Raw genomic sequence first — 11,243 nt, 5'->3', positions numbered from 1 at the left:
AGGAGATCCTGGATAGAGAGGGAGAACAATGTGGAACAAAACTCAAAATCATTTGGAGGAAAAAAAAGGTTGGGGGGGGGGCAGGTTTGCTGGTCTGATAGAGCCTGGTGGAACCACTGAGAGTATGGCCCCTAGCTGCCCTTCAGGTCTGGAATTGAAACCATGCCTGTGGCTTCCAGCCAACAATAGGCAGGTATATGAGTTGAACATTTCCCTGAGATAGATATACTCCTTGGAGGGAACAATCATGGGAGAAAGAAGGGCTGCTTATGCGCAGGGAGACAGCTCAGGGGGCAGGAGTACATCGTGGGATGGACACAGGGAAGAGATAACTATAGGGAGGAAGTGGGAGAGGAGCTGTTGCATTGTGGTCAATTGTGGTCAATGTCATGAGACAAAATGTATGTGAACTGCTGTATAGAGTGAATTTGCTCTATAAACTTTTATCCAAATCACAAAAAACAAAAACAAAAAACCATAAAGTCAGTGGAAGAAATGACTAGATAAAAGAGCTGAACAAAAGATTTCAAAAGGTGGCTTGAGAAGACAAAATAAAATATAAGATATTATAAATATTATAAGATATTAGAACCTGGAGTTAGAAAACCAAAAGGTAAGAGCACACTTGGTATTCCTCAAGCTCAAAGAACTGAAGAAAAAATTCAAGCCTCCAGTTGCAATACTGAAGGATTATATGGGCAAAATGGTGAACAATGTAGGAAAGCATCAAGAGAAGATGGTAGGATTAAACAAAGACACAGTACCAAAGAGAACTGGTCACTGTTGAACCATTTCAGGAGGTAGTATATGATCAAGAATCAATGGTGTTGAAGGCAGAAGTCCAAGCTTCACTGAAGGAAGTGGTGAAAAAGAAGGGTCCAGGAATTATTGGAATACCTATTGAGATGTTTCAACAAACAGATGCAGTGCTGGTGGCACTCATTCTGTTATGCAAAGAGATTTGGAAGACAGCAATCTGGCCAAGTAACTAGAATAATTGATATGTGTGTCCATTCCAAAAAAAGGTTATCAAATAGTATGTGGAAATTATCAAACAGTATCATTAATATCACAGGCAAGTGATATTTGGTTGAAGATAATTAAAAAATGGTTGTAGCAGTACATCGATAGGGAAGTACCAGAAATTCAAGCTGGATTCAGAAGAGGGAATGGAATGAGGGATATCAATGCTGATGTCAGATGGATCTTAGCTGAAAGCAAAGAATACCAGAAAGATGTTTACCTGTGTTTCTGAATATGCCAAGGAATTTGATTCTGTAGATCATAACAAATTATGGATAACATTGCAAAGAATGGGGTTTCTAGAACACTTAATTGTGCTCAGGAGGAACCTACAAGACGCAGTTGTTTGAAAAGAACAAGGTTATACTGTGTGGTTGAAAATCAGGAAAGGTTTGTATCAGAGTTGTATTCAATCTGCATGTTGAGCAAATAATCTGAAAAGCTGAATGTGATAGTTGGAGCGGTGTGTCAACTTGGCTGGACCACAATTCTGTGTGATTTAAGCAGCTGTGATGTGGGTTATTCCCATGATGGGATTTGATGTATATGTTTTGAGCAATCAATCCATTGAAAGGGAGTTTCCTTAGGGGTATGGCCTGCTTCCAATATATTTATGGACATCTTGGGAAAAGAGACACTCTTCTGTGGATTGGGATCCTGTTGTGCTGCCTATAACTGTCCATGAGTGAACAATCCACCATTTGGGCTGGAGATCTTGGATTCGTCATTTGTTGCTGCCTACAACTGTCTATGAGTAAACAATCCACCATTTGGGCTGGAGATCTTGGATTCGTCATTCATTGGAGTCAACAGCCAGTAAACTGCCTGCCAACTTTGAGCTCATCTGCCCCTGCAGCTGCATGAGTCGGGAAAAGCCTTCAGCTTAAGGTTTGATCCAAGAACTTGGGACTTGCCAGCTTCTGTAAGTGTGTGAGCCATTTTCCTAAGATAAATTTCTCTCTCTCTACATGTATATGTAAGCTTTACTGGTTTTACTTCTCTAGAGAACCCAGCCTAACACACTGGACTATATGAAGAATGTGGCATCCGGACTAGAGGAAGACTCATTGACAACTTGCAATATACAGATAATGCTGATTGCTGGAAGTGAAGATGACTTGAAGCATTTACAGGTGAAGATCAAAGACTGTGATTCAGTTTGGATTACATCTCAACATAAAAAAAAAAAAAAGCAAAAATCCTCACAACTGGACCAGTAAGCAACATTACAATAAATGGAAAAAAGACTGAAGTTGTCAAGGATTTCATTTTACTTGGATCCACAATCAGTGCCCACGGAAATAGCAGTAAAGAAATCAGATGATGTATTTATTGTACTGGGAAAATCTGACACAAAAATCTCTTTAAAGTGTTAAAGAGTGAAGATGTACTTTCAAGACTGAGGTCTGTCTGATCCAAGCCATAGTATTTTCAATTTGCTCATAAGCATGTGAAAGCTGGACAATGAATAAGGAAGGCTGAAGAAGAATTGGCACATTTGAATTATGGTATCGGCAAAGAATATTAAATATACCACGGAATGCCAAAAAAGAAACGTTTTGGATTAAGTACAGCCAGAATGCTCCTTAAAAGCAAGGATGGTAAGGGTCAGCGCAAAAGAGGAAGACCCTCAACAAGATAGTTTGACAAAGTGCGTGCAACAATTGTGAGGATAGTGCAGGACTGGGTAGTGTTTTGTTCTGCTGTACATAAGCTCACTATGATTCAGAAGTGACTTGATGGCACCTAACAACAAGAACAACATTCTTAAGAGATACTGGCCTGTAGCTTTTTTTTTTTTTTTTTTCTTCTTATGATGTGTTTGATTTTGATATCAGGGTTAATATTTGCTTCTTAGAATTATTTAGGGGGTATTCCATATCAATCTTTTTGGAGAGTTTAAACATAATGTGTCAACTCTTCTCTAAATGTTTGGGGAAATTTGCTGGGGAAGTGATCTGGTTGAGGAATTTTTATTTGGTTGGGAGGTTTTTGATAACCAATTCAATGTCTTGTTATATATATGTCTGTTGAGATGTTCTATATTCTCTTGAGTTAATTTGGGTCTATTTCACCTAGGTTAATCAGTTTGTTGGTAGCTTTATGCTTAGTTTGCTCCTTTTACTAGTTCCTGAATTGTAGAGATAGGCTGTTGATTTGAGATCTGGCTTTTTTTCTCATGTAGGCTTTTATTGGTATATGTTTCCCTTTGAGTACTGCCTTCACTTCAGCTCATAAGTTTTGATATATTCCTGGTTCTTCATTTTAGGTATCAAAGCAGCATCCCACTCTCGGTACCATATTCTGTTCTGGTTACCTAGTGGTACTCTGACAAGAATATACCACAAATATTTTCTGTTAGCTCTTTAATTACATTTAATGTTGTATTATATTCTTCCTTTTTATTATTATTATTATTATTCAGTCTTCCTTGCATGAGATTTCACTACCTTCATCATGTTCATATGAATTGACCATCATTTCTTTTCTCTTTGTGTATCTTGTGATATTTTTGTTGGGGCATTATAATTTTCAAGTGTGTTCAATTTCTCAGTACTCTCCAGTATTTGGTTTTTTTGCTCACAGTAATTTCTACAAAAACAAAACAAAACAAAACCCCTCTTAGGTTGGCAGAGCTTTAGGTTTTTGCTTACTGATTCTTCTGCCTCTCTGTGATAGCTTCTTCTCCCATCCCAGTTTTATCAGGATTCAAAAGTTCTAGATACTGATTTTCAACTTTACATATCTCCCAAACACATCAGAGAACACACTTTAGTCAATCCATCCACTAGTAAGCACTGACACTCAGGAGAGATATCACACACTAACCAATCTGCCCACCAAAGGGCATAGTCTCCTCTCTCTGGTTATTAACTCTTTCTCTTCTATTTCTGCAATCATATTTTCAGTTTGAAAACCCACACCCAACAAGCCCTATTTGGGCTGGGTAATGCCCTTCAGTTTTGTCTAAGGCTTCCCTTCCTGTTTTGGGGGTTGTTATATCTGAGCTGGAATTTGGGGGAAGCAAGGCAGACTGATATGGAAGAACAAAGAAGATATGATGTCTTTTAATTGTGGTGTTGTGAAAAACACTGAAAATACCATGGACTGCCAGAAGAATGAACAAATCTGTCCTGGAAGAAGTGCTGCCAGATGCTCCTTAGAAGTGAGAATGGCCAGACTTTGTCTCACCTATTTTGGTCATGCTGTCAGAAGGAATCATTCCCTGGAGAAGGATATCATGCTTGGTAAAATGGGGAGTCAGCAAAAAAGGGGAAGATCCTCAGCAATATGGCTTGATACAGTGGCTGCAGAGACAGGCTCACATATAGCAAGAATTGTGAGGCTGGAACAGGACTGGGCAGTGTATTTCTTTCTGTTGTACACAGGGTTGATATGAGTCAGAGCTGACTCAACAACACATAACAACAAACTAAATAAATACTGCTGTATTCTTCTGTATCAGGAAGAGGGGCTGGCACTCTCCATAGTGACCTCCAAGAGACCTGTGTTCTTCATTTCGGAGCCCCAGTGGCCCTTGTGGTGGTCTGGGGAGCAGTCTCCACTTTGCTCACCCACCTTCTGGTTCCACTGCAGGGATCTTTCTGTAGGAATTCATATCAGTCCAGCCTTAACCTGATGGGGGAGATGATGTCACACTCCAATCAGAACCGAATGGAGGTCTGCCTTGTTGCTATGAGAGCCCCACTAGTAGCATGTTTGCTGTGAGTGCAGTCTCTATTCAGTACCTGCTTCCTAACACGTAGCAGATTCAGCAATCCTCAGTGCCAACTAGAATGGGGAGCAGTCTGGTTAGAATTCATTCTCTGGGAAGTCTGTCCTGTTGGTTTGAAGGCCTGAGCTATAGGGTGTGCAGGGTGGCAGGTAGAGTGCTGATTATGGGAGCAGACTCAACTGCAGAGGACTTTCTGGAGGAATATGCACCAGCATGGCAGCTTACTGTGACCATGTAGGTGAGAGACTGTCATTCAGTTTATTTTTTTAAATGGTATGATGTAGACATCCAATTTCATTCTTTCCCATGTGGGTATCCAGTTCTCTTAGCACCACTGATTGAAAAGGCTACTCTTTCCTTAATGTATGGTATTGGCTTCCTTACAGAAAACCAATTGATCAAAGATTGCCATTGTACCTATTGCTGTTGAGTTGATTCTGACTTATAGTGACCCATAGGACAGAGTAGAACAGGCCCCACAGGGTTTTCAAGGCAAAAAACGCTTTTGGATGCAGACTACCACATCTTTCTTGCACAGAGTGGCTGGTGGGTTTAAACCACTGACTTTTCAGGTAGCAGCCAAGTGCTTAACCATAGCACCATGAGGGCTCTTTAAGATTGTCATTTACCGTTACTTAGTTCTAAAGTTTGTTTTCTCATTCCTATGAATCACCTCTATGTATTTCTATTTGCTTTCAACTACAACAAGAAATTTTTAAAAAGCTAACCAAAAAGCCAAATGCAATTCAGATTCATCTCTAACAAGATCACACTATATTCTCCAGACATAGGTGCCATATCTACCATAATTTCCTTAACTGGACAAAAGGAAATTTAAAACTTAAATTTCCTCATGATGTATAAAGTAAAATAATGCTTTTTATAGTCTAAAAGTGCCCACTTACCTTTCAGACTACCCTATGGCACAGGATATTCCACCTGCCAACTTGGAATCTGAAGAATGCAGAGTGTGGGAGTTATACATACAAGTTTCTTAGTTACTGGCCTTTGTTTGAAGGCCTTATCCCCACCTTTGGAGAAGCCAACATCTTGAAACTATGACCTTCTCATTTGTAAAATGAAGATAACAATAATAACATAATAGGATAAATGAAAGTACTTTGTACTTTATATGGCATATAGCATTTTGTCAATAAATGGGAGCATGTTAGTGCTCCCCACCCCCAAGAATGACAATCTTACCAAGTAATAACTGCAGGATTGGCACCTGCTAGCTTTCTCTTAGCATAATTTATTTTTTGCCGGGGATACCAATTTTTTTCAGTTATATTTACTTCTTGAATCCATGATCCTCCTTTCTTCAGCATTTTTTGTTCAAAGTTCTAAAGGCAAAAAATATGATTTAATTTTCATTATAAAATTACCTAAGATCATATTCAAACAGGATGAATCTTCAAGAAGTGATCTTAATATAAACAAATATCAATAACTGGGAACAACCCTACAGCTCTTTATACAAATTCTAATTATAATGAGAATATATAGAAAAGAGTGACAATGAACTTGAGTGACTGTAGTTAGGCTTAAATTATCATAGGGAGCTATGAAAAATGAGAATCCCTAAGCTTACAAAATTGGCTGGTTATTACAAAGAACTTTTGAGATTTAAGAAAACAATTGTCTTTATAATGAAAAATCTCATGGAACTGTTTCTAAATTAAAAGTTGTCTCAGAGACAAGATCAGACCCACCCTCACCTTCACCTCTCCTAGTTACCTGTTAATGTTTGCTGTGAGTTGATTCCACCTCATTGCAATTATATAGGACAGAGTACAACTGCCCCATGGGGTTTCCTGAGCTGTAACCTTTAAGACGGAAGGAGCTCCGGTGTTGTTGTTGAGGTATTTGGCTGCTAACCAGAGAGTTGGCAGTTCTTTCTTTTTTTCAATTGTGATTTAAGTGAAAGTTTATAGAGCAAATTCACTTTCTGTACAGCAGTTCACATACACTTTGTTTCATGACATTGAGAAGGTCAGCAGTTCAAACCCACCAGCTACTTTGTGGAAGAAAGATGAGACTGTCTGTTTCCATAAAGATTTACAGCCTTGGATGAGGTGAACATTTACACTAGGTAGATATACTCCTTGGAGAGAACAATCATGGGAGAATAGAAGGGCTGTGTATGCACAGGGAGACAGCTCAGGAAGGAGTGCATAGAGGGAAGGACACAGGGAAGAAGAAACTATGGAGAGAAAGTGGGAGGGGAGCTGTTGCATTATGGTAAATTGTAGTCAATGTCATGAGACAAAATATATGTGAGCTGCTATATGGAAAGTGAATTTGCTCTGTAAACTTTCACCCAAATTTTTTTATTTTAAAAACTGAATTTAATTACATTTTTCATTTATCTAATTGAAGTAGAACAAAACACCAAAAACCAAATCCAGTGCCAAGAAGTTGATCCCGACTCACAGCTAACTCCCACTGGGTTTCCAAGTAGATTGCCCCATTTCCCGTCCATGGGGGAAAAAAAAAAATTACAGCCTTGGAAACACAATGGAGGTTACTATGAATCAGAAATGACTTGATGGCAGTGAATTTGGTTTTTCTGGTTTTGAAATCTTTAAGGAGGAGATTGCCAGGTATTTTTTCCTAAGACGTGGCTGGTGAGCTTGAACCACCAACCAACCAACACAGTTAGCAGCTGAGTGCTTAACCTTTGTGCCACCACAGGACTCCTTTTTCTAGTTACAAATAAACTCACATGAAACAACTGTTTTCTCCAAAGATTTTGTTTCTTACCTGGTTTTCAGTCCAAATGAACCACAAATGTTAATTTTGAGAAATGCTATACAAAATAACGTAAGTATTTCTATAAATATGACTTGGTGTATTTCCAAATTATATAATAGGAGAAATTTAATAAAACACTGGTACATAATAAAACAAAAAAAAAAATCCATAAAACAAAACATACTTTCCAATCGAAGGAAGGTTCCTTAATAAACACATCCATGATGTTTGTGAGTAGGTCTGATTGTGAGCGAAAGGCCCTTAGTATGTGTACCATTACACTGTACATCAGACCCGTTTCCCTCATTGGTAACATCAGATTGATAAACTGGCGAGTTAGACGAAAAGGCATCAATTCAGGCACTGGCAGAAACTAAACAACAGTAAAAATACACGTAAGAAGTAGAATATGTGAACAAGAAATCATAAAGCAGCAGGAACAAATAATACATTTTCTCATAGTTATTATTCATATTTAGAGAACATAAATTCCACATTTCTTAAAAGTCAGCTATATAGATTCACTACGCCACAGACATAGGAGCTCTGGTAGCACAGTGGCTAAGGCACTTGACTGCTAACCAGAAGGCTGGCGGTTCAAACCCACCAGCCACTCCTTGGAAGGAAGGTTGGGCAATCCTACTTCCATAGCGATACTGCCTCGGAAACCCAAGGAGGGGTCGCTATGAGTCGGGGCCGACTCGACGGCAAACAACAACAACAACAACAACATGCCAAAGACTAATCAACACAATAATATTCTCTCAATGCAAAAACCTATATGCATAGCACCACAGAGCCCTCGGAGATTTTAAGTAACAACTTAAATTGCTTGAATTTAATGTGAAAGATTCAGAACAAATTTTGTGCAAGACATTCTTTTAAAATTATTTTTTATTTTAAGAGCTTGTTTTACATTCAACGTAATGCGTACATTTAGTTTCATTCCCCATTCACCATGTCCGACCCTAACCCAGTCTCCTCACCTCCCTACTCTGCAATCCTTCCCCTGTGGCCCTCACAATTAAGCACTCCTGTTTTTCCTGCATTTCCTCAGTTTGAATGTTGGTCCTCTGGTGTCCCATTGTCTATTGCTCTAAGGGATGTATTACCATACAGTATGTGGGTATGGCATTCTGGGTTGAGTGGTCTGCGTGTACATCTTGTTAACAATTGGGCTGAGAGCCCGCCCCTAGGGGTGAGTTTTATTCCAGGCACAGAATGTATTCCAGGGCCATAGTATTGGGAATCTCACCAGATTTCATCTGACCAGTAATTCTGATCATTATTGAGTTTTTGGATTATGTTTCATGTTTTCCCTCCGACTCTATCTAGGATCTCCAGATTTGATCCTTTCCTAAGTGGTTGGCATTGGTAGCCAGGCACCATCTAGTTCTTTTGGTCTCGAGGGCCATTGTGTCCTAGGGCTGATTGCTTCTAAATGACCCCCCCCCCCTTTTTTAGTGTGTCCTTCTTCACTTCCGATGCTAGGAGACCATTCGCTGCATCTTAGATGGCTGCTTGAAAGCTTTTAAGACCCCAGTTGCTACTCACCAACGTAGGATGTGGAGCAATGCTTTTATGTATTTTGTTGTGCCAATTGAGTCTGGTGTCCCCTACTACTATGGTCCTGAGGTAGCAGATCTATTGGATCTCTCTCCCACAGTGTCGGGATGTCTGTGAGGGACTACTCTGTGTCTGTCTTCTATTGTTTCTGTAAGGACTGCAGGTATTTTGTATCACTGGTGTCTGTGCAAGATTAGCCTCAGCTGAATCTACCCTTGGTCTAGAGTATACCTTTGTTCACTGTCCCCCGTTTGATCCTCTCAGGTGTTTATGTTTATCTGAATAGCCTAGTGTTTGGTGTTAATGGCAATGTGGCATTGTGGACACATTGGTTGGTATTAGCATCTGTTGTCTATCTCTTATGTGCACAACTCAGTGTCCTCTCATTTCCCAAAGTTATTATGGTGGTCATATATCCTTCCCATATATCCCTCCCCCTACCCATGTCAGCCTGTAAGCCCCAACTAGCCCTAAATTAATCCTTCCCCTTTCCTCCCCATCCCGGTAACCTACTAGGTGAGTTTCCTTTCCCAGGTAAACCCTTCTCTGTCTTTTTACAGTAATGGGCTCATACAGTACTTCTCCTTCTGCGATCGACTTATTTCACTCAGTATAATGTCCTCCAGGTTCATCCATGTTGCGAGATGATTTGGTTATCCCTCATTGTTCTTTAATGTGGCATATTATTCCATTGTGTGGATATACCATAATTTGGTTATCCACCCATCCGTGGATGGGTATTTAGGTTATTTCCATCTCTTTGCTACGGTGAATTGTGTTGCAATGAACGTAGGTGTACATATGTCTGTTCATGAGCTGTCTCTCACCTCTTTAGGATATATTCCTAGTAATAGAATTGCTGGGTCAAATGGTACTTCTATTTTCAGTTTTTTAAGGAAACGCCATACCGTTTGCCACAATGGTTGTACCATTTTACAATCCCACCAGCAATGCACGAGAGTTCCAATCTCTCCACAACCCTGCCAGCATTTGTTATCTGATCTGTTGAACTTTGTTATTATTGCTGGGGTGAGATGACATCTCATTGTTCTTTTGATTTGCATCTCTCTAATGATTAATAATCGTGAGCAATTTCTCATGTGTTTGTTGGCTGCTTGTATATCTTCTTTGGTGAAGTGTCTGTTCAAGTCTTTTGCCCATTTGTGAATTGGGTTATTTGTCTCTCTGGTGTCGAGGTGGTGAAGTTTTCTGTAGATTTTGGAGGTAAGTCCTATGTCAAATATGTCACAGGCAAATGTTTTCTCCCAATCTGTAGGTTCTCTTTTTCCCTTTTTGACAAAATCTTTCGATGTGCACAAGAATTTAAATTTTTTTCCCCAAGAACCTGAAAATACTTTGTTAATTCAAGTGCTGGGCTAAAAATTTCTCTTGCAGATAAGATAAAAGAGGAAACAGAATAGCTTTAATCAAGTGAGCAATGCAAAAAGTCTTGTTAGCTGACTAGTTGACCTGGGACAGGGACAAGCCTCCCAAGTGAGATTCAATTTTAATTTCTCTGAAATTTTTATCACAATTTACAGATACTCTCTCAATGTGACCTGACATTACAGATTGGGGAAGGGGGGCTTCTGAGAAGTCAGATTGTTTTTAATACAGAGACTATCTTAATCTCTCAGATTCAGAAACCCAGGTCCAAGACTTGTGCCCATTAAGGCTTGTGATAATGCCAATATTTGTAAAAACATATTTTACAGATTTTCAGAAAGTAATTTCCTATGTCTACTGTAGAAATAACATTAAGTCATAAAGTATGCTTGTTAGCAATTTTTCTGGAGTTAGTTTTTGTGTATGGTGTGAGGTACAGATCTTGTTTCATTTTTCTGCAAATGAACCTCCAGTTTTGCCAGCACCATTTATTAAACAAACATTCTCTTCCCCACTTAATGGATTTTGGGCCTTTGTCAAAGATCACCTGACCATAGGTCGATGGATCTATTTCTGGGTTCTCAATTCTGTTCCATTGGTCTATGTATTTGCCATTAAACCAATACCAGGCAGTTTTGACTACTGTGACTGTATAGTAGGTTTTGAAATCCAAAAGTGTGAGACCTCCTACTTTGTTCTTCTTCTTTAATATTGCTTTGCTTATCTGAGGTCTCTTTCCATATAAAGTTAGTGATTGGTTTTTCCATATCCCTAAAGA

The 11,243-nt window shown here is 39.3% G+C and overlaps 1 protein-coding gene across 1 annotated transcript in view; it reads right to left on the bottom strand.

The window, feature by feature from the left end:
* The window catches only part of PRKDC (protein kinase, DNA-activated, catalytic subunit), a 550,241-nt gene that overhangs the window by 14,220 nt on the left and 524,778 nt on the right, over positions 1-11,243 (bottom strand). The window contains exons 84-85 of the mRNA XM_007949066.1: positions 7,698-7,886; positions 5,963-6,102 (exon numbers count right to left, since the gene is read on the bottom strand). Coding sequence (XP_007947257.1) covers positions 5,963-6,102; positions 7,698-7,886 — 329 coding nt within the window. The remainder of the gene's footprint in view (positions 1-5,962; positions 6,103-7,697; positions 7,887-11,243) is intronic.

The sequence above is a fragment of the Orycteropus afer genome, unplaced genomic scaffold (genome assembly GCF_000298275.1).
Source record: "Orycteropus afer afer isolate SDZICR_OR568_19922 unplaced genomic scaffold, OryAfe1.0 scaffold00236, whole genome shotgun sequence".
Taxonomy (NCBI): domain Eukaryota; kingdom Metazoa; phylum Chordata; class Mammalia; order Tubulidentata; family Orycteropodidae; genus Orycteropus; species Orycteropus afer.
The sequence above is the reverse complement of the archived record's forward strand: the minus strand, read 5'-3'. Positions and strand labels throughout refer to the sequence as shown.